Genomic DNA, 25,328 nt, shown 5'->3' on the forward strand with positions numbered 1-25,328 from the left:
AGATATATATATAAATATGTATACATCGTGTTTTCTTTTCTTTTTTAATAATGAAAGACTTTTGTCTCGAAAATAAAATTTTGAGTTTTTACAAAGTTAGAAAATAAAATAGCCAGAAATATTACATTAAATGGAAAACTATTGATTTTTTTTTCATCCAGTGCTTGCATTATAATAGAATTGAATCTCAGGAGTATAAAACAATCGCTTATTTCAATTATCTTAACTATACCCTAAAGCATTGGGCAAACTCATAAAAGTTCTGAACTATTCACTATAGTACAATTTTAAATTTATATAAGCCTTTTAGAATATATTTTAATCTACTTACTTCTTGTTCTTCTAGCAAGAGTAAATCCTAAAAGAAAATGGAGTAGCAATAAATTTATTGATAAAAGGAAAATGGAAATTCAAAAGGGAATAATTTTAATATGAATCTAATTTATTTCAAAATTATTATGTTTGAAAAATCCCTCAAATTATTTTCTTATGCTTCAGGATTTACACAATGTTTTCAAAATGTTTATTAATTGCACAGTAAAACACAAAAGCTCTTCTTTGAATTAAAGTTATTCAATAACTTTTATTCAAATAGGTCTGTAAATCTGTTCAAAAATTAAAAAAGTCAGTTCCCATTATAAAAGTTAGATGTGAGGTTAACATCTCTGTAGTGACGATTGGTTAATTTAAAGTAGAATTTAATGGTAAAGTAAACAGGGGCAGCAATATCGCGTACCTCTAACCCAAGTGTATAGATTTGTCAGCTTTTGTTTGGATTTAATGCATCAGTGTTTACGCACAATGTTTTTAAAATGTATAAAATTCTACGACAAAACACAAAAGAGCCATGGCTAAGGGGATAGAGAATTCGCCTCCCAATGAGAAAACCTGGGTTGAAATCTCAGCGATGGCTGGTCGCTACGAAATCCGCACCCGCCTCGCACCGACCACTATGGTGACGTAAAATATCATCAGTGATAGATGGTCATGGGTTAGAATCCTCTGCCTTCGACTTAATAATGGGAGGTTTTCGTGGTTTTTCTCTAAGTGTAACTTAAATGCCGGTTAGTTCCATCAAAATGTCCTCCACGAGAGCAAATTTATTCCATTACATTATCCAGGAGTTCCCTTGTCCTCTGGATATAGTTTAAAATTAGAATGCTATGGAGTTGAACATCGGTAGTCGTTAACTCAAAATTGCGTCGGCTATTCAATGACGTTAGAAAATAATGTAAAACAAAATACTTCTTGTTAGAACAATAAATAAATGAGTACTTTTATTTTGATTTTAGTGAAGGAATAAAAAAAATATCCATCTTATTAAAAATGCAGAATTTAAGTTCTTAGCTTTTTCAGCTATGATCGATTGTAGAAGTAAAACTTAACGTAGAATTATAGATAAATTTTTGAATATGGATTAAAAAAATTCCATCAACTTTATTATGATTTATTATTTTAGTACAAACATAATTTCGATAATCTAACAGATTTTTTTAGTAACTATTATATGTTTCTTATAATTAAAAAATACCAAAATATATTTTTGTTTGTAATTAGAAATATACTGACCCTTTATATATATATATATATATATATCTNAAATGGATAAATGTATTCTGAAGGTAAAGGGTCAGTCATAATTCCCTCCACCCGTAAACGCCATTTTTCTTTACTACAACTGGTTTCAGTGTTACATGTTACTACCATCTACCGGCAACTGCTTAAATTAAAACTTGAATACTTTCGGAATAATTTCATATGTTCTTTTTCGCTATATTTGTCTTCGTTTTTTTACTATAACGCTTCGAAACCACGGAGGGAATTATGAATAACCCTGTATATATATATATATATATATATATAATTATTTTTTAGAATAAAAAAAAATTAACTTTATATAAAGTTATATAAATAAAGTTATTTTTTTATTATTATTTTCCTTCCCCCCCTTTTTTACATATGTCCGTAATTTTCCTTTGTTTTATCTTCATTTTGTATATTTATATATATATCGCAAGAAAATTGACACAAGTCAAAAAACAACTATTTTAAGGTTATGTCAATAAATAATATGTATGAAGTGCCCCATCAAGCTCAAAAAGTGTCACGTCACATCTCTAACTCGCAGTGTTTATCCAGCTGAAGATAGTTGTGTCTAATTCAAAATAAGCTCCTTAAGTTAATTTTTCTCACATTTTTCTTCTGCAGTAGGAAAAAAAAGATTATGCTCAACCATGATGTTCAGAGTTTTCTAAATTATAGTGAATAATGATCTTTTAAAATGTAAAGGTTAGTTCAAACCAAAAATGCATTTCGTTAATAATAAGACTAAAATGAAAGAAAATAAAGCTTTCCTAACCGAAGCTTACCAAACAAAAATATTACCATATAAAGGAGAAAAAAATGGAAGAATTATTATAGTTCGAACAAATTGAAACTTTCAACAGTTCACGTTATTCCAAAATTCTATTTTACGTGCGAGAAATTTCCTTATTATATATTGTTGTATAAAACAACAATTTAAAAATATAAACTGCTAAAATCATAGTTTCCCGTCATAAAAACGCACAAAACTTCGATCAAATACAAATATCTTATTGATTATTCATTCAAAAATATTTTTAAAGAAAACGAAAGATAGTATTCTGTTATTTTTTCTTTGTTGAATGCATATTTATTGGATTTTTCCAGGTTTCTTCGAAAGCCTGGCCACACGAAAGAAAAAAAATCTAAAAGTGAAAATAGAAACAATTTTTTTTATCAATCCCCCTAGAGATTTTGTCGACAAAAATAATTTAACAAGATTTGAGATCAATTCAGAATGCACTTTCGAAAGAAACTCCTTTCGAGAAAGTCCAAAAAACTCTCCTTACACCTTCACCTGAAATGTGTGGTGTAAAGTGCTTGGGAAACTTACCGAAATTACGATCCCCAACCTTTTCCCAATCCGTCTTCGAACAAATCAATTCAAAGAGAGTCTTGGGAATAAATAGAAACTGCAAAGTTTCAAGAAAAATAGAGAACTGGAGAAATATATTCTGTGGAGAAACGTTGGGAATTATTTTTAGAAAAGCTTAAAAAATAAAGAGCTGAAAAAAAAATGCTTTAAGATACCTGTAAAAACTCTGTGTTTGACAAAAAGGATTAAATTTACGACGGACTTGCGTCGTTGAGTAAAAAAAAAAAAATATTGTTTGAAAGCATCTGATCATTGAAAAACTAATCTGATTGCTCCGAGCGAAAGAATTTTCTTTTACGGTGATTTAGGTTTATTTTTGATGGAAGAACTCAGCGTAAAAACACGATTCCTTGAGTAGTTAATATCATAATCTTATTTTAATTTTGATTTTAAAAACAATAACTAAAGGTAAAATTAAAACTATTAGTTCTGGAAATAAAAATTACTTTAAAGATTTTAATCCATAAATGGAAAAAAATAGTGTTTGCTTGCCTTTACCGCGTACCGTTTACCGAATTAAAATACACTGTTACTGATACACTCATAGTTTGAAACACGGAGAAAGTAATCATAGGCATTATAACATTATTCTAAATCATTTCGAGCAGGTCGTATGGAAAAAAAATTGTCTTGGAAGTAGTATTACTCATTTTGCAATTCAAAATGTCGACGATATTTTTCTTTAAAAAATGGAATTAAAAAGAAATCCCTTCTATACTCTGTTGCAAGTTAAGAAAAAACCATTATCTCTATGGAGAGAACCAGTTTGCATCTAAGTGCACGCCTAATGGATGCCAAGCTCCCAGCTGGAACGTATATCAACACTGCCAACTCTTGAAACGACGCTGCACTGCCTCTTTTATGCTTGTTTTCTTATGAACAACATCAATTATCAAGAATTAATAAAAATTATATCTAAAAAATAAAAAATACACGCCTTACTACACTTACTACACTACACTACCATGAAAGTGAAATTTGTAGGACGGATAAAGCATGTTGTGGCATGCAAATGATTAGCTTATCAGCGCATTCATGCAAAGCAGGCTGCGGTAGTGACATCTACAATGTGTATTAAAAGAAGAGATTTGGCAGTAAGTTTCTCATACAGAAATTGAATTTGAGCGTTGTTCTTGTGTTTGACAAAAAGAATTTTATTACGACGGACTTGCGTCGTTGAATAAAAAAATATTGTTTGAAAACATCTGATCACTGAAAAACTAATTCGATTGCTTTAAGGACTTTTTTTACGATGATTTAAGCTTATTTTTGATGGAAGACAAGATTCATTGAGTAGTTAAAATCATAATCTTGCTTTTGAGCTTTGATTTAAAAAACAATAGCTAAAATTAAAATTAAGAATATTTTTTCCAGAAATTAATGAATGTTTGCTTTTACCGCGTACGTTTCTATAGTAAAAAATGCATGCTCAAATATCGCGATTATTTCTTCGCTTTTGACGAAAGCTCTTCCCGGTATATGCTCAGAGCAAAAATTTCGTCAAAGTGACAAAATACCTATCGTCACTTTTTCGAAGAAACGAATTTCATCAAAATTAAATCTTTCATAATTAAATTTTTTTTAAAAAAAAAGAAGAAAAAGATTTGAATCCCAATATATCAAACTTTTCCAATAACTACTTCAACAAGGGCACCATATAGGTGGCACAACACAATAAGGACGAATAGAAGATAACTTAATCGGATGCTTAAATCGGGATTCAAATCCCGGATCATCCTGCTACGAGGCCTAGTCCTTGACCACCATACATGTGTTTGGCTTAATTTGTCACTTTATTTTTTATTGCGTAGTCGTCATTCTAGTTAACTATCCCCCACAATGCACTACGATGAGGTTTAAAGTGGAGGAGACAGAATATTCATATATTTAAAAGTTCGCATTTCGTCACAAGTCACGTGATTTATTGACGAAATGATTCTCAAAATTAACGAAATACTGCTCAAGGATTGCGGAATTGTCAAAAGTAAGAGTTTTATTTCTGAGATATGTATCGTTTTCAGAATTGAAATTAAATTTAATATACTGATAGCATGAAAATATTGGCATTATAACATTAAACTAAAAACCATTTCGAGCAGGATGTATTAAAAACAAATTTTATCAGGGGGATAGCATTACGCGTTATTGCAAATTAAAATTCAGACAGCTGAAAAAGCAACATTTGAATAAAAAAAAGCTGTTCTTTTTAACACCTCCACCTGAAATGTCAAGTGTAAAGTGCTTGGTAAATTGATTGAAATTACGATCCCAACCTTTTTCCAATCCTTCTTCCAATAAACCAATTCAAAGATTGTGTTAGAAATAACTTGAAACTGCAGAGATTTAAAGAAATAGGGAAATGGATAAATGTATTCTGAAGGAAAAAAGTTAGGAATTATTTTTAAAAGAGTTTAAGAAATGAAGAGCTGTAAAATGCTCTGAAATAACTGTAAAAACATGGTATTTGACTTAACGAATTCAATATGCAATGAGCTTATGCAGTGGAATAAAAAAATTTTTTTTGAAAGAATATGATCAATGAAAAGCTAATCTGGTTATTTTCAGCGAAAGACCTTTTCTTAACAATGATTTAAGTTTATTTTTTTTTTCACTTAATTTTTAATCTTTGTTTTTAAAATGAAAGTTAAAACTACTTGTTTTGGAAGTAAAAATGAATAAAAATTTGTTCTTCTTTTATTTTCTTATAAAAATTACAATTTCATAAATCTAAAATTTTAATTTTCGATTTATGAACATTTTGAAATCCCGGGCGTTCCTAAATTGTTCATCCAAATCCCAATGAAATTTTGTTCACTTATAAGACAAGGAAAATCTCTTATGATAACATTTAACATGATAACATTTAACATGCTAAGTTTTAGCAGGAGAAGATAATTTTTATCAGAGGATTACTTTTTTTATCAGAGGATTACTTTTTTTTCTAATGTTAACTGTAAGTGTGGTACTTAATCTTTTCCCCAATCCTTATAACAAATCATTTCAAAGAGAGTATTTGAAATAAAAGGAACCTAAGAAATTTGATAAAAAATAAAAAAAGCTGAAGAAAAATATTCTGTGAACAAAAGTTGGGATTATTTGGAAAATGCTAAGATATGCCTATGGCAACTCAGTATTTGACAAAAAGGATTAAACTTGAGATGAATAAAAAAATTTAAAAGCATCTGATCATTGAAAAATAATCAGGTTGCTTCAAGCGAGGAATTCTTTTTATATTATTTAATTTTTTTTTAAATAACACTGCGTAACAAATTCAACTTGTGGACTAAGTAAAAAAAGACTTGATATTTATATTGTCATGTGGATTTAGAAAACAATGGATGGGAGTATAATTATTTGTTTTCACAGTAGCATTTAATAATACAGTGCACCCCCGATTATCCGGGTTAATCACCTGGAGAGGTCGCACGGACAATCGAGAAACACGGATAATCCGAAAACTCCTTTTAATAAAGAAAAAATCAATATCAATACAAAAAATATAAAAATTACTGACATTTGCATGCTATATAACATCAAACTAGGAATTTTCCTTTTAAAAAAATGTGTAATGCGCCATATATTGTCACAAATTTTACGAACCGCATTAATATCGCGGCAATCAAGTACTCCCATATAAACATTTCCACAGAGCAGTAGAATGAGAAATTGTATTTCCCTCATTTACTACATCTTCTGCATCAGTTACTATCATCATTATTTGATTGAACAACATAACGACGTCTTTATCTGTCAAATACTGGAAGCCGGGCTCACATGCATCGCTTTCAAACCAATCTTCTAAATTTTCTTCATTAAGAATTTTGAAACCTTCGATTTCTTTTGCTTGTTCAAGAATACTATTATCATATTCTTCTTGAATATCTGAATAAGATTCTTCAACCAGCGGTATCATCTTTCTCCACGATCGTGATAACGTAGACAATTTTACCTTTGACCATGCTGCTGATATTCCATATACTGCAATCCAATAACAAATATTGTTTCCAAAAATTGGGTCGTGTTATAACTTCATGAATCAAATCTCTTTAAATTTTTTTGTTGATTTCGGAATGAGCATGGATAATCCGCAAACCGGATAATCCACGCACCGATAATCGAGAGTGTACTGTAGATACTGCCGCATATAGTTTTTAAAGATTACATTTCGATCACTATATAACTTTAATATGTGATTGTGGGAATAATTAAATAATTAATAAAAAGTGGCATTATTGAACAATTATTTTACACTTAATTTGTAAAATAACTATAGTTGAAATCAATAGATTTTGTGTCATTTGATTTGATCGAAACATAAAATCTGGAATTTACTAAGGAAAAAAAATATTTATGAGAAGTGTGATAAAGCAAACTCGTTTTACATTTGAATGACCCTAACAAAGTTTTTATTTGAATTAGTGTGAAAGGAAAAAAATACTGATTCGCTTTTAAGTCTATTCGCCTATTTTTTTTTCTAAATAATCATAACAGAGTATAACTAACAAAACTTTTGTTTAAAGCATTGAAAAAGTTTCGGAAATGTTAATCATTTCACTATGATAACAAAAACTATAACTTTGTATTAGTCACTTGAATGAGTAGTTTTTTATTTTATTTCAGAGGAATAGCTGTTTGACAGTTAGTAATTTAACTCTTTCATTACTAACTATAATGCAAGTTAAATTATGATTTGAACCTTTGTAAAACAAAATATTTTATTAAATGTGAAGCCCTGTAAACATGCGCAGTATGATTTTTTAAAAAAAATTGAAATTTACTTTGCAATTACTTTAAAATAATCCCATACCATATGGAAAAAAATTAGTGTGTACTTACTTAATTCGGAAATTTGAAATTAAAATATGCAAACCATTATACGCATTTTTTTAATTAAGAAACTGTGTTAACGAAATTTTTGTTTCCTGTGACAAAATCTTTTTAAAGACAAACAAATACTATTAAGTAATATATTGCACTTTAAAAAACATCTACAAGTTTGTAGCTAATTTCTTGCATTATTTTTCATCTTGAAATTTTTTTTTTAATATTCAAAGATATTATTGATTGAAATAAAAACATTAACACCTAATAATAAGAATAACTCTATCCGATTTAAAATACTAGCTTTACTTTTTAATTTTTACAATCATTAATTAGCAAACAAAAGGCTCGAAATCGATTCAACAACATTCCATCTAACACCGAAAATTTTTTATTTACTACAAATTTCCAATCTTTCGTCTCAGCTGTCGCCAGGAGCATTAACAACAAAGCCAAAGTTACTTAATGCTACGTTATTGGCGATTCTTTCACCCTGTTCATATATCGGAGGTCACAAATGTCGCGATTAATTCCCTCAAACCGGTGTTTTGAGATCCTATTTCGGGACCACATGTTTAGCCGCTATTGAAATCGGCATAGAAATTGAACATGCGTGTGCATAAAGTGCCTTGGAGACAAGCACTTCAGACTTCGTGGAGTTGGTTTATTTCCGTAATAACCTGGAATGCCTCCATGTTATTACGTGATAAAGCGGTGGAAACTCATTTGTGCAAAATAACTGCGGGTAAATAAAACACCGCGGAATATTGCTTCTTCTAAGCAATTTTAAGTTTGTTTGGAACTCGTGATTTTATTTCAAAAAAACATTTCTTAGATTTTGTTACCCTTCACAGCTTTGGAATATAAAAGATGAAAATGTGTTTTAAGATATTTTTCGCTAAATTTTTATGTAAAAATGTGAGTTGTTCGCATTGAGGAGGAAAAGATTTGAAGAAGTTTATGAAGTAGGATTGTCAAAATATATCAATATTTAGTTATGAAAATAATGCGGGAGTTTTATACATATAACGAAACATAACAACGTTTTAAAAGATTAGTCGTAATTTTATTCGGAATTGTTTACAGTCTAAACTTACAGACAGGGGTGCAGGTCCTATTTACCTTAAAATTCTTTTTCATCGCTACATGTTACGGAACAAAAAATCAAATATACCGCAACTCTTACAGTAATAATTTCCGAAAAATCACAGAATCACTGTAATTTAATAATTGTTACTGTAAAACTGACACATTCTGTAACTTAATTTTAAAATTAAATTCACAACTGAAATATGTCATAAGAGACATAGATTTTACCCTTAGGAAAGAAACGAAAAAAAGGGGATCTGCTGTTACAAGGAGTCAATTCAATTTTTTGTTCATAACAGATCTATTCTATAACCGAACATTGAAACTCAAAACTTTCAAAACAAAAAGAACTTGTTCAAAGGGAAATCAAATCAAAGGTTTTGCAGTAATTTGGCATTAGTTCAATTCTTACAGTTTTAAGATGTCAGAAACACTTTTCTTTATTACTTGAAATTTAAGTAAACTCTTGAATTTCAGTAAATCAAGTATTTTTTTTAAAGCAAGAATAGGCCATTATTAGAAACAGTTATTTTTTTTATGTTAAAAAGAGTAAGAAATTAAATAAATGTGTCCATCGCAAAAGATGGTAGTTTATTTAAATAATATTCTTTGAATTTAAACTTGCGAATCAACGTGATAGGCATTGTCTCCATACTATTCAAGTCGTAAATCCTTGGATAAATTGCCCTGAAGCCTGGATTCGTCAAACTCCTAACTTACCCAGTTTTTTATGTTATTTCGAAGAAATTTATCACATAAAATAAGAATCTGTCAGGAATCAAAAATGTTGCTTTATTTTTTGTATTAAAAAGTGTGAAATTCAGAATGAAATGTTTCATTTATGCAAGCATTCCAAGTTCAATACAAATTCTAAACGCTAATTCAGTTTGTAAATTAAAAAAACAAACAAACCAGAACCATACCGATACATATTTCCCAGAAATAAATGCCAAAGTATATTTTCTGAACATTATCCAATTAATTAAAAGAGGAAATAAAATAATTAAATATTTACACAAAGATAAAATATTTCCTCTGAAAACTATTTTCCTGTGTTTTGAGTTTCAATTACGATAAAAGAATCTCTTTTTTTTCCTAAAGTAATTAGATTAAAATATTTCCACCAGAAAAATTCGTTGGAAAACCCCGAGAATAATTTAAAAATATAACAGTGTATTGTTCTCTTGTTGAAATTTTTTTTTACTGATTAAATCCATTCAAGAAATTTATTCAATTAAAGAAAGAAATTGGATTACTCAACGTTGATTGTTGCGAAACATATTTTTGTTTTAAATTCTTTTAGTTCACAAGGAAGTATAAATTTGCCTTTCTTTAAGCTCATGCATTTACTTGTCATTAATGTTTAAACAATATAATTATACGCATAAATAAAACTCTGAATTTCTAAGTAATAAATTATTAATGGTAAATTTAAACCTTGAAAAATTCAACATTTAAGAATAATGAATAGTAAATGGAAATAAGCTAAACCGAAAGGATGCAAGCTTATTGAATTTTTAATGAAAACCATTAGGATTGTTTTACATTTTTTGGCTGATTAGTTGTCCTTTATTTACTATTTTTTTAAAAAGATAAAAATACTTAAAAAAATTTAATAAAGCTAAGCGAATTTCACAGTTTGTTTTGCATTCGCTAACTGAAATGTGATAAACGATAAGCAGTTAAAAATTTGTCTTTAAGTAGCTGGGTTCTCATGACTCAATAGCAATACATATAAACAGTATTTAAATAACCTTTTTAAATCTGGTGTCAGAGCATCATTACGTGTTAATAAAAAATCGAATTTATTTCGAAAAAGTTTTTATCTCTAGGAAATGTTTTAAAACTAAAATAAATTTTTGAATTTAATTCAAGATACAACGGTTAAAATAAAATTAAAAACAGACTGTTTGAATCAAGTCTGAGAAACAGACATGAACGCTACTTAAAAAAACTTCCTCGAAAAACTCATTTTTCCAGTCTTCAATATAGCATAATAGGTCTAAAGATCATACCCTATCATGATTAAAATTTCTTGTAGTTCGAAAACTAGAAATAGTGTGCACTGTTAAATGCATCAGCTTATATCTCGTATTTATTAAGGCTGTTTTTTGAAGACTCCGTCGTAATATGAGATAAACCATTTTTGGTAATAATATGCTATTCATAGGACTGCTGCAAATTTGCTATTGTTACTCATGACCGTTTGATCAAGTTTAGCCTATCTAAAGCCACCTCTGTCAATGCATGTTTAAAAAATGGCCCAAAATATCAATGTTGAGAAAAGCCACAGTTTTGTGAAAATGAATTGCTTTTGTGGTGTAATTTTTTAATATTTAAAAGCTTACTCGAATGCTGCATTACCTAGGCTCATAAAAATTTGCAAAAACTGAGAATGCGGTGGTGATTCTGATAATATTCATCTAGGTGAAAAAATGTCACCGATTCGGCAATTTTTTGTTTAATAAAGTTTAAAATTTACTTTTAACAACTTTTAAAATATTTAAGTGAGTAATATTTAAGATATTAAGTGTATTTTACCTTGACCTTATTATAGGGACATTTTTACTTAAATTTGCTTTATTAATAATTAAAAATTCTGAGCAATTTAAAACTCAGATTTAACTATAACATCTAATCATGAAGCAAAAACAATAATACAAGTAATTCAAATAAAGCACGTATCTCTACTAAAGAATTTGTTTTTAAAACTATCGCTCACTAAGTCAGGCTTAAAATTTTCTTTCAAAGAATTTATTCAACATCGTTATATTTACAGGAACGTCATCACACAAAAAAGCTGCACAATAACTATTAAGTTATGGTACAGCTTTTAATAATTTTATTTTAATATCCGAGTGTTGGATTCATGAACTAAACATCAGAAGTGAAATGGTATACGCGTGGTTGAGTTTAAAACACTCAATAAATATTTTCCTCATATACAACATTTTATATTAAAAAATTATTTAATCTCATTAATACAAGTAATTTCAGAGTTTAGTGATTCTAAATAATATAAATACAATGAAAAAATTTAAAAGACTTCAGTTTAATCTCCATAAGATCATTCAACTCATTTAACAATTGATTCATATGTAAATTCGGTGCCAAACAGCACACTTTAGAAATTTAATAAAAGACGATGTTCAAAATCCCAAATAGTAAAATTTATTAAAGCACGTATACTTGTAATATACACCTTTTAACGTTTTATTTGTAAATTTGAATGTCGTTTTTTATTAAATTGCAATTTTATCATAAGAGATTACTCTCGTTGCTTTATTAAACTTTTATTTTTAAAATGGGAAGAACTCATTCAAATTTTAATCTGTTTGGAATATAGTCAGCAACAACAACAAAAAAAACTTTTTAGGAGTATTTTGACTATTTAAACTATAAAATTCGTATGGTAAATCGATACTTGCGACGCACATTATTAAACTGCATGGAAGTGGTCCGAATTTTTTAGAGTCTTTTTACGTTTAAGGTTTATTATTTCAAAGTAATAAACAGCTTACTAAGAGAAAGATCTAAACTGCCAATATCAAGTTAAATTACTTTCCTATCCTGGAATTGCTAGTTTTATTACATAATGAAAAATTGTACTGTCCGGAAGTTTTTAATTAAATAAATTCCTCCGAGTGTAATTAAACGTTAAATAACCTTTTTTAACGATTGGATTCATTATCGGTAAGAAAAGTTCGAAGCAAGATATTAAATTCTCCAAAGAATAAAAGTATCTTTGTCAGCTATTTCTTGAATAAAAATGTTTTTTTTTCTTTAATTTTTGGAGAAATATCACAAGATTGGCTTAAGCAGTAAAAGAAAAGAAATTTAGAACATCAAATAGTTTGAATTAAAAGTAAAATAGTTTGAGGAAACGTAAAATAAGGGAAGATAAATAATAAGAATATTATTTAGGCAAACATCATTAGGAATAGGCTGCACATTATTAGGAATGTAGTGAAGCCTGATGTCGCCGAATTGTCGACAATATGACTTGTCAATAAAATTATCTTTTGCCGAAGTATCTATAAAAAACTTTCAAAGAAGTGATTGTCGCCGTAATATTAACCCCGCTTTAATGTTTTATAAATTAAACACTAAAAAAAAATAATACTGGTTTAAAATACACGATTTAATGTCATGTTTTTTTGATTTTCATGAAATTGAAAGAAAAAAAAATAAACGGCTCAAATAAATTTAAAAAACAATAATACCATAACAGAGAAACTCGTATGTTAACTTTAGAACGTAGTAAAGTTAAAAACTCGCAAAATGCATGTATTTTTTCAAACGCTGAAAATTTGTCGCAGATCTTATTAATAAAAATTGACATGCAACTTATCTAATGTAAATTATCTTGTTTCTTTTTTTCTGCAGTTAATCAGTCTATAGCGACCACGTCTCTTCTTAATCAATTTACACAAACCACCCACTCATTCTTTTATAATTTTGTTTAACGTAAGGGTAAAGAATTTAAAAATATTTGAGTCAAGTAAATTTATCAATAAATTTAAATTTTTATTTATGCGCTTTGTATGCGCTCATCAAACAAAGAAACATATAATGTATATATTTTTTTATGTTTGTCATATCGAAACAGCTCTTATATTTATGTGAGTACCGAATTGATGTTTGTAAAGAAAAGATCAGTTAACTATTACATCAATTTGGAACTAGCCTTAAAGCTGATAACCTTGAGGCTCATACTGTTAACTGAATAACAGATATTGCGAAACTAAGTATGTCATCTATGTTGCATAAATATAAGAAATTACCTTAATTTTATAGCAAGCGATACTTTTTAATTTGGGAAAAGGAATTTAATCAATATTATATTTTTGTTTGTTATCATCTTTTAATTAGTCATATTATTCAATCTTTTTGTGCCATTACCGTCCACTAACATAAATTGAGTAGCTTACAGTGTGGTAATATATAAACTTTTATTCTTACTGCGCTTCAGCCATTACAAGACTTTTCTTCTGTAAAGTATTTTGCATCAGTCATAATATATCAGGAATCTAAAAACGACCGAATTTTTCTTAATTTTAAGAAAAATTTAAGCAAACAGAAAAGTACGAGTTGCTGTAATCCGCAAGGGAATATATTCCCTTCTCTCTTAGTTTTAATAGTAGTTGCACGTCTCGTCAAGAGAGGGCGCTACAGACAATTTTTCCCCATTGTCTGTAGCACTTAGATTAGCTGGAGGCCCTATCGTTATCATATCTATTGTCTATGCCTTTTGTCTGTTAGCAGCGCTTCTTGACAATTTTCTGATTTACAAACTTGGTGAGAATAAAATCTTTATTCCCTAAGCAACATGCTGCAAAGCAGTCTTATTGCTTCCTGTTTTTCTTTTAATATATATTTTTCAAGTTATCGGTCTTTTTGGGTATACCTGGAACTTCAGTTTACAATTGTCCTGCACAAACTGAAATTGAATGAACTAAATTCATTTTTATGCATGAACTGAATTTTGATACCTAAAACAAGTTTTGAGAGTGAATGGTATGTATTTCGTCAATACATCTATTTTACTAAAAATTTTATATCTATACCGTCTATCCGTTTTTAATATCTATATATATACCACTAAAATCTAAAAATAAAATACTGGTAGCAGAAAAACATTTTTTTCCCGCTTATTTAAGAATAAAATTTTAATTTTGGTGGAAGGTTTTAGCTTTAGTTTAAAAAAAAAAGTATCAGAATTGACCTAAACAGGAAAGAAATAAAAAAAAATAATAATAATTACTCAACCGAAAAATTTCAAGCTCGATAAATTTCAAAAGAATTTTCAAGTAGTTGTAGTTGAAGGTAAAAATAAAAATATTTCACTGATGAACTATCCTAAACACTAAGACAACCTGCCTTTAATTTTAAAACTTTGAGAAAAGGTGCTTTAAAATATGAAAGAGGGAAACTTTTATTTTGCTTGAGGAGAGATACATCAAAACACTTATCTAAAGTCAAAAACATAAAACATCTTCTACGTGCCTTTTATACTAATACGTTTTTAACTATAAAAACAAGATCGTTAGTCTTGAACAATGTTTTATGTTGCAGAAAGAAGAGCGACTTGTCAAGATTAATGAGTCTGAAGAAATGGGGTAAACTAGAAGAAAATTTTTCATTTTATTATACTTCATCAATCACATTGTACAGAAAAAAAAAAGATAATGCTTATGTTTTTATTCTTATCCACGTAAAATTTTTCATCAATTAAAACAATAAGAGCATGGTATTGTAAAAATATATATTCAAGATATGTTGGCTTAATATATGTTATTTGCATGTGATTAGTGAAGTTGTATTTTATTATACATCGTCGATCACATTGTTTAGAAAAAGATTGTATTTGTGCATTTATCTTTATTCATGTGTTTGGGAGTATGATTTTGCAGTTTTAAATGCATGCACCAATTAGTTCGTATATTTAATATAATAACTTTAATATTGCATGTTTGTAAGTGATAATCTTATCATTAGAGCAAAATTTATTCCAATGTTCCAAATTTTATTCTGCGCTTTCCTAAAGGGAGGCTCTAAAAATATTTTTTTCAATTCTAATCCCTTCTTCAGAAGGGATAGTTTCATTAAAATACATTTGTAATGTTAATGTATTCAATAGATAAAAAAAATTAAAATCATGATTGTAAACTACAATTATTTAATTCTAAGGAATGTAGAGAATTATTGAATGAAGTAAGCGCTCGAATAAGTGAGTGAGAGTGATATCTTAGATTTTACATAGTAACATATTTTATTTAGCCTATTGATGTGCCTAACTAAAAATAAAAATTAAAAAAACAGCAACTAATGCTATAGCTTGAATAAATTTATAACTGATTTTTTCTTTACAAATTTCACTTAGTGCGCGTGCTAAAGTGTAAATTTTTAATATAATATTGTTATCAAAACAATTAACAAACTCTTATATTTCTTCTTTTTGTGCATACTTTAAGTTATTTTTTTCTTATTCTATAAAAATTAAATACTTAAAAATGATATTTATTAATATTTTTAGAAGATGTAGCTAAGATTATAAAGAATATTTTTCGATGAAGATAAAAATTTCTTCAAAGAAATCGCTTAAGAAATAATACTACAAAAATAATCATATGGAATCGCAAGACTTTTTGAAGTTCAAAATAATTTACGGCAAAAAAGCTCAGTTATAGCAAAAAAGAAACCTGTTTTTATAACCAAGATTAATATTAAATGCAACGGCAACAAGCTAAAAAAAAGTTGCATGAATATTATCAAAATAAATAAAAATCTTTTCATCAAAAATACAAAAATAATCAACAGACTTTGAATAAAAAAAAGGGGGAAATATCTCAAGAGAAAGAGCTTTCTTCTCTTTAAGGATAAAATTTTGCTAATTCTTTTTGTTTCTTTATAGTAAATTAGTTTTTTCTTTCGTTTTTGAACCATCTAAAATAATCCACTCTTAAGATGTATCAGAATATCTTGTCTGGAAAATACTTTAATTACGGTCTGCTTTTTTTTAACACATGCCAAAAAAGCGTATCATGTTGCAGTATGCTAATTAATTCCTCTTACAGTTTTCAAAAGCTTTCATTAGTTAATCCTTATCCTAGCGTGGTATAGAATACTCCGGGTAAAAGTGATGACTTCCATTTACGTAGGAGGGAGAGCTTTCTTCAAAAGGGTAAAAATAATGTTTAGTTGAGTGCTTGCTCATTCGAATTATCCATCAATTAATTTTAGATTGCATACTCGAGAAGCTCCTATTTAGAATATAGAGAAGTATAATAAAAGTCATTTGTAAAGGCAATCGGAGTTGTATGTAAAAGGATAATAAAAGCAACTACAATTTGTTTTTCAATTCCGTACTAAATTTTAGATATTAGTTGCCTGATACTATCTCGCATAGAAAATAGTTTAGTTTTAAGGAATTTAACTAGTGAGAAAGTTAATCATGAAAATTAACAAATTTGATAAGTAAGCAATAATAAGTAAAAGTGAACATACAATTTTAAAAGTATAGCTAGAGGCAATCAGGTTGTATGTAAAAGAATAATAAAACCTTTTTTTTTCAATTCGTTGATGAATTTAAAGTAGTAGTTTAATTAGTTTCCAGATATTATCTTTTATAGAAAATACTTTAGTTTTGAGGAATTTAACTAGTGAGAAAGTTAATCATGAAAATTAACAAATTTGAAAAGTAAACAATAATAAGTAAAAGTGAACATACAATTTTAAAAGTATAGCTAGAGGTAATCAGATTGTATGTAAAAGAATAATAAAACCCTTTTTTTTTCAATTCGTTGATGAATTTAAAGTAGTAGTTTAATTAGTTTTCAGATATTATCTTTTATAGAAAATACTTCAGTTTCAAAGATTTTAAGTAGTAAAAAAATTAACCTTAAAAATTAACAATTTTGATAAGTAAACAAAATTATGAAAAAGTGAATATACAATTTTAAAAGTAAAGCTAGATTTTAAACTTGAATTCAAAATTTAAGTTAGTTTATAATAAAATATTTATCTTAAAAATACTTAGCCTAAAAATATTTTTATATTCTGTCCGGAAAATATTTTAATTTTGGTATCCTTTTTTTAGACATGCGCAAAAGGAGAATCATGCTAATTAATTCATTTTGCAGTTTTCAAAATGCCGGGTTAGCCTGGTTAATAGGGCGCTGGACTCACGTTCATGAGAACGGAAATTCAAAGCCAGCCAGAGGAAGACTCCCCGTGCAGTAAATGGTGACGGAAGTACGCTAAATCTGTCGGGTCACAAAGTCCTCTTTGTTCCCATAACAAATTATACATCTGGAGGTACTGGATTGGAGATTGATCTTTCTCTGGTTCAGGTCAAAATTACGATTTGTGGATGAAGGAATGGATGTATGAATGGATTTTTTTAACGAGAGGAAACATTTAAACAAAATTATATTTTAAAGAGTTCTTAAACATTTAATCCGACTTAATCACCTTACCTCAGTTTTAAAATAAGCGATGATTGGTTTGATTTTTTTAAATCTTATTTCAGTTCCATGAAAATATTTGATTAAATATATTTAACTTACATAAATAGTTACTTTGTACTTTTAATGTGAAAATTGAAAAAAAAATCATGTTTAATAAATTTTAGGCACTAAAAAATAAAATACAGAATTTAAAACTCCTCAGCACTTCTGCAGTTAAATAGTTAACTTCAAATAAAATGCAAACTTAACACTGAGTGATAATGTTTAAAATGCGGTAAAGTTTATGCTACCCTGTTCGATAAATAATCAAAAATTTGATGCTTAATTAGACAATTTATTTTTAATTAAAGTTTTGCAACAAGAAATCACCTCTTGCGCATCAAATTGTGGGCGCACAATAACCTCCCAAGGGAAACTTAAATTTTCAATGACTACTAGAAATCTGAGATCTCGTCTTAAATGACGTCATTAAATTGTGTTTCGCAGTTATCTCCTGGTAAACAATGGGCTTGAGTTAATTGAGGGTTAAAAAACGAAATATTATTCTCTATCCTTAATCGGCAGGTAACCCACGAGTTTAATCGCCGAATCTGGCTTACACGTTATTCTCAGTCTTTGAGGGGTTATCAGTGGGGAAATCGTGCATCGAGCTTGTAAAAAAACAAAACAGCCGACCTCGATCACTGCTTTCGTGTTTGAAGATTTTGAATTTCGTAAAACTGTTGACAGAAAGGAAATATACGTAATGACAATAAGAATGAACTTTGAAGAATGGGAGATTGAATCAGAATGATTGAAGAACTAAGATCGAAATTTAACTGTCATTTAGAGTTACAAATAGATCGTAACAGAAAGTTTATCTGCTGCTCGAAATTTTTTCATGCGTTAAACTAAAAATAACTGTTAAGGTTACTTAGAAACGGAGCGAACGTTCCAGCAATCGAATATTATATAAATTTAAAATCTCAAAGTATATTTCTTTTCAAAATATTAATTTTTAAAAATGTTACGAATAAGAAAATCAATGAAAACAATGAATTTGTATTACATAATGTAAAAAAAAACTATTTTTTAGAAATGTTACAATCATTTATGCAACAAGTGTCTATTGTTTCATTTTTAAAACTGAAAATTTTAATCAGTAGATTTAGCATAGAAATAAATGCAAGTTTTTTTAAACCAGATGTACGTTTTTTTAGTAAAGTTAAATAAAATATGTATGTATAATAATTTTACAGTAATTAAATTTAATTTTATAATTAGAAATTTTGCACCCAGTTAATTTCCAATTACCTTAATAAATGTGTGTTTTTTATTATAAATTATCAATATTTAATAAATTAATGTATTTGTTTTTAAATAAATTGTAATCCAACATAACCTATAAAATTCAACACTTTCTCTAAAAATAATTAATAATGTTAAAAGGAGAAAATATTAAGCAAATTGTATGAAAGTTAAATTTCGAAAATGATGTAAAATTATTTTAAAGACTAAGTTTTTCAAATAAATTTTTAAAAAAAAGGAGAAAATGATTTGTTTTTGTCGGACCAAAAATATATAAAAAATGAAGAAGGGATTTTCGATGTTGATAAAAATTTATTACGGAAGTGAGAAGCCGGAAAATTTTTATATCTGGTCTTTTCTTTAATTTTTCTTTTTCGATAAAATGATGAAAATGTTTCTCTCAGAATTTAAAAAAATAGTAGTTCGTATTAACATCAGACACAGAAATAGAGTTAAAATTTGAGCAATTTAGCTAATCGAAAAGTAGCCGAAATTTCGATTGGCAGTAAATTCAAATTAACAATAAAAGGACGACATGATTTTGTAGTAGCAAGGACGATTGAAACTTGAATCGTCATTAGTCATGAAAGTGGCGAATCGCGTGAATCATCATTAGTGAATCGGGAAAATGTCGACTCGTATAAGCATAAACAGTGCGCAAGCGAAAAGCTTATAGTGCGTCAAAATATGACGGACCACAATGGATCATTTTTGATTTAATGATCGGATCTTCACCTTCTAGGACACAATCTTAATAATTAAAAGGGGTGACCTCAAATATGCTGATTGATTAGTGCAGACGATATTTTAAGCTCCGAATTCAGACAGAAAACGTACTTTCTCCGTATAAACATGTTTTTTCCCCATCGGATTTGGATTTCTGTTTCCCAAAATATGGGGGGTAGCAGCATACTGGGAAATATTGTCCTTATAGTTTGGTCAAGAGAGTGGTCCAAAGTTCGAACCCTTTAATGTGAATTTTACTTTTTCCGTATTTCGCCATATCTCGCGAACTTTCTATGCAGATTGAAAAATGTTTGCTCACAATTATAAAAACACATTCCAAAGATAGTTCTATTATCTAAAGATAGCTAAGTGAAAAAAATAAATTTAAATAAATATTTAATTCTATTATGTTATTTAATAATAGTCGAAAAATTTTGAATTGTATGGTATATAATTATTTACATTATTTTAAAGTATATAAAGTAATTTCATATTGAAGTGCATACAATATATCAGTGGAATTGGCTGAAAAGTTCATTAGAAACCAAATTCTAAATATACTATTTTTTTTAAAAAGTTTGAATTCTCAGGAACTATTCAACTAATTTCGGTCCTGGTTAAACTGTTCTACCGTAAAGTGCTCGACTTCGCGTGCAGGTCGTTGGCCTACCGAAGCGGGGGGTGCCATCCCCTTTGCAGAGGATCAAAATTGCGATGGCATGTCTTCGGATCATCCCCAGGGATGCTTCCCAGACCGTCGCCAATAGCCCATTGTGCAGCTCTAGTGCGACGTAAATAAACTACAACAACAACTAATTTCGGTTAAATATTGTATTTTACCATGTAAAATTAGATACTTTAAAATGATGCAAAAAATTGTATTCAAAATTTTTTTTCGACTATTACGAAATAAAATAAATATTTTTTTAAATGTAATTTTTGTATGAAACTATTTTTATACAAATGAATTTTAAAATTGAGTGCAAAAATTTTCAATTCGCTTAAAAAGTTCTCGAGATATGGTGAAATATTTAAAAAATCAAATCAACGTTAGGGGGTACTCTCCTGACCAAACTATTAGGGTCACATTATCCAGGTTGAGGCTACCCAACACATTTTGAGGATCATGACATTTGAATCTGATTTTGTGCCTGATTTCGTAATTTTAAATATCGTCTACACTAATTAATTACAGACTTTGAAGTCACCCCTCGTTCCAATAAGATGGAGTCCTAGAACGGGAAGATCTGATCATTAGATCAAAAGTTATTCAGAGTGGTCCGTTTTTGTGCACTGTACCTTATAAGATTTAGGATCACAAGTTTAAGCGAAGGAAAATAATTGTACGCATGGTTCTATTTAAAAATTTTTGCAGTAATTTTGTAAACATACCCTTAAATGAGTTTATTTTAAAATGATTAAGAATTAGCTTGTGATTATAAACAAAAATAAAAACTGAAAAAGGATAATAATAAAATAAAGATTAAAGCATGGTAGTATCGCTACAATTGTCGACCTTTAGAACTATTAATATTTAATCTAGTTGCTTATAACTCAATAATAAATAGTATTACTAAAATCCCCATAAGCATTAATAAAACAATTTATTTACCTTCTGTATTTCTGGAGAAAATATCTCTTTAGGACCTTTTTCAATTTTATCCATATTTTGAAAATTGCTGAAAAAGAATACAAAGTTTAAATGTGATTATGTTCTTAAATACTTAATGTTACAGATATTTTTGAAAAATACAACTCGTAAAGCATATTAAATGCTTTAAATTATTAAAATCATATATGTATTATTGTACAACAGAAATCATCGTATTATAAGCTTACATAATCGAATAAGTATCAGTAGCATTACTCTGTGTAAATTCATTAACGTCACTTTAAATGCATTTGAGATTTTGGCATATAGTTTTGGGTATATTAAATCCCTTGAATATGAAATAATCATTAATATTCACATCATTATCTGCTAATGATGAATATGTCACAGAATACTAAATATCTTCGAATTCACAGAGAGAGACAAACCATGTATGAATTCAATATCAACTTTGTACTGTATCAAGTGAATATTTAATGATTTTTTTTTTAAATTTTTAATTATAATATGTTATAGTTGTATTACTATCATTTTTATAAAATATCAGGTTAATAAATTCTAGTGAAAAGTAAGAAAGAAGTTAAATATTTATCGAAATATAGTAATTCAAATATCGTGAGATTTAAAAATCTCATATGAAGGTTTGTAATTTACCCAATATATTATTCAAAAATGCGATTGAAATTCACGCGGTTTTAAAATATGTAATTGTGAATTGTTTAATATAATCTGGAATTAAATTGTATAAAATTACCTGCTTGTGTATGAGCTGTAGGATAGTTGATTTTAATTTTATGAATATTTTATGTAAATGAATACGATATATAACTACTATTGAATATTTTTTGATTTTGTTTATAATACTGCAAATTTAATTATTGATCACAAGATATTTGTATATCCACGTCATTATAAACGGCGTTAATAATTTTTGTTTCATTATGCAAGTATTTGTTATTAATTAAATAATTTCATATTTAGCCAATCCATCGATCTTTTTCGCAATTTCTAAAATAATTCAACCTTTAAAAAAATTAATAATTTATGAATTTAAACTACTTGTAATTGTCTGTATATCGAATTTATGTGGGATGAATAAATACATGCATATATGTATATACATAGTCCAGTCAGATTAATGGGATCAACATCTACTTCACTGCTTTTACAATGTGAAATAACCAATTGCAGAAGGTAGGATATTAAAGTCCGAAGGAATCGGAAAACGCTGCAATTAAATTTCAGAAACGGAGTGGTTTATGAGGCGTCTAAAGGGCACATGCATTAATTTCTGAGTTAAGGGTGGATGCATTTCCGAAACGGTTTTTTTGCTAACTGTTCGCATGCTGCCACAATAAAAGTATAGCGTACATGACAAAATGGCATTTTCCGTAATCAGCATAGTGCCAAATGTGGTCACCACGGGCTATGGATGACAGAGCTGAGCAATGGCCACGAAAACGTACAACTGCTGAGTAACTAATCGCGCAGATAAACCATGGGGCTACCAACAGAGTCTCCACAACGACTGTTCAGCGAACGTTACGGCGTATGAGTCGTCCCATCTGACGCGTAATTAATACACCAATGCTTATTCGAACTCTATGAAAGCTGGAATTTGCACAACAATAATGCAACTGAATGTCCAATAAATGGAGAGAGATAGCTTTTCCAATGAATCACATTTTATACTCCATCGGACTGATACACGTGTGACAGCGTGAAGTGTCTGAAAGCAAACAATGTGCAACAATTTTCGGAAGGGTCCAAGCATCATAAGAGACCAATATGGTCTGAAAAACTATTTCGTAGCATTCTTCGAGTGCACTCGTTGTTGTTGAAGGCACGATTGAGCAATACAAGTGCAAATCTGTCATTGCGGACCATATCCACCTTTACTTGAGAATCGATTCTCCTTAGGATAAAGTGACCACACGTCCCGATTTTGGCGGGACTGTCCCGCTTTTTGGTGGATTGTCCCGCGTCCCGCCGATTTTTAAAAATGTCCCGCTTTTTAGAAAATATCTGCATTTCTTATTTTAAATGTACTGTAAAAATATATTCCTATTATTTAAGTATTATGGTGAATATAAAGAAATAAAAAATACATAAAATGAGTGCTGAGTAAACTAAATTAGGCAATGTACCAAGTTAGATTTACTCGGTGGTGTGCGATCATTGTCTTTACGTCTCGGCTTAATCCAGATAAGTGCGGACTGCCGTTAGACAGCGCGGTTTGTTGTATTCAATTTGACGTTCGGTTTGACTCATTATTTGATTGACAAAGGTTGAGCAATAGTCGCCACAAAGTAACGGTCAATAAGGTAAAAGCCTTTGTAATAATTTTTTTTATTTATTTCTAGTATTTACCCACAAAATAAAAGATGAGTAAAAAAAGAGGATGAAAATTTAATGAAGAGCTAAGCAAAGAATTTCCATTTATTAAAAGTACCAAAATAGACTATATGGTACGGTGTGATAAACGCAATGCTGAATTTTGTGCCTCACATGGTGGAAAAAACGATATTACAAAACATCTAGCGACAAAGAGGCACAAAAGATTTTGTAATAATGCCGCTTCCTCATCTAAAATGGAATAGTTTTTTCGCAGTGAACACGGAAAAACAGCTAGCATTAGCGGAAGGGCTATTTGCTTTCCGCACCATAAACCACGATCAAAGTTTCAGATCAATGGATCGTACGTCGCAAGTGATCAAAACATTATACGACAAAAAATATGCATGTGCAAGGACAAAAACCGAAGCAATTATTTGTAATGTTTTTTCACCATATTCGTTTTCACAATTGCAAAAAGAATTAGAAAAATGCGCATTTATATCCATATATTTTGATGCTTCCAAAAGCAATGATTTAAAATTAATCCCACATATATTTTGATGCTTCCAAAAGCAAAGATTTAAAATTAATCCCACATGTGTTAGATTTTTCGATCCAGAAACAGGAATTAAAATTAGAATATTAGATTTTGTTTCATTGCCTGATGAAACTTATCAAATAATTTTTGATTTAATAAGTACTATTTTAAAAAAGAATAATTTTAACAATAAAATTATTGCCCATTGTGCGGATAACACTAACGTAAATTTTGGTGGAAAAGCTAGAAGAGGCATCAATAACGTTTTTACGAAACTTAACGAACCTTTGAAGCAAAAAAATATTCTAGTAGGTTGTGCAGAGCACATTCTATACCTATACTATTCAAACAGCATCCGACTTACTTCCAGTTGATGTTGAAAATATTTTTGCAAACATTTATTCGTATTTTTATATATATATTGTGCGTGTTGAAAGTTTGACTAAATTGTAATTCTCATTTCATCCCATTTGTCCCGCTTTGTCTCAATAAAAATGTGGTCACTTTACCTTAGGATGATGGCATCTACCAGCAAGACAATGCAAATTTGATATACAGCTCATACGCGCGTGACTCGAAGAGCACCAGCATGAGTTTACCGTAATCTCCTGGTCACCAAACTCTTCCTTGAACCCAGTCTTTAATCTGTGGGACCACCTTGATCGGGTTGACAGCGCCATGGATCCACAAACGAGTAACCTAGGGCATCTGGCTATGATATTTCAGTAGGCGGGATCACTTTCAAGAACCTAAATGCCTCACCTTGTAGTGGTCCACTCTTCTGAAGGTGGTTATTTTAGTTTTAAATAAGTGAACGTATTAATGTGACTGGTCTGTGCATTGAATACATTTTTCCGAGATAACAAGATAGTTCGATTTCTTTCTTTTTTTCCTTCTTTTCATTATGTATATTATTTGCTAGATTTAAGCGTTGATAAAATAAGCTTATTTTTTATAAATCCTTTAAATAAATATTTAATGTAAGTAAAA

The 25,328-nt window shown here is 28.9% G+C and overlaps 1 protein-coding gene across 12 annotated transcripts in view; it reads right to left on the bottom strand.

Moving 5' to 3' along the window:
* Positions 1-25,328, bottom strand: part of LOC107436145 (GTPase-activating Rap/Ran-GAP domain-like protein 3) — a 563,687-nt gene that overhangs the window by 66,228 nt on the left and 472,131 nt on the right. For all 12 annotated transcript variants that reach the window (XM_071179212.1, XM_071179217.1, XM_016047730.3 and 9 more), the window contains 2 exons: positions 21,464-21,530; positions 332-358 (listed from right to left, as the gene is read on the bottom strand). In XM_071179212.1, coding sequence (XP_071035313.1) covers positions 332-358; positions 21,464-21,530 — 94 coding nt within the window. The remainder of the gene's footprint in view (positions 1-331; positions 359-21,463; positions 21,531-25,328) is intronic.

The sequence above is a fragment of the Parasteatoda tepidariorum genome, chromosome 1, assembly GCF_043381705.1.
Source record: "Parasteatoda tepidariorum isolate YZ-2023 chromosome 1, CAS_Ptep_4.0, whole genome shotgun sequence".
Classification (NCBI taxonomy): domain Eukaryota; kingdom Metazoa; phylum Arthropoda; class Arachnida; order Araneae; family Theridiidae; genus Parasteatoda; species Parasteatoda tepidariorum.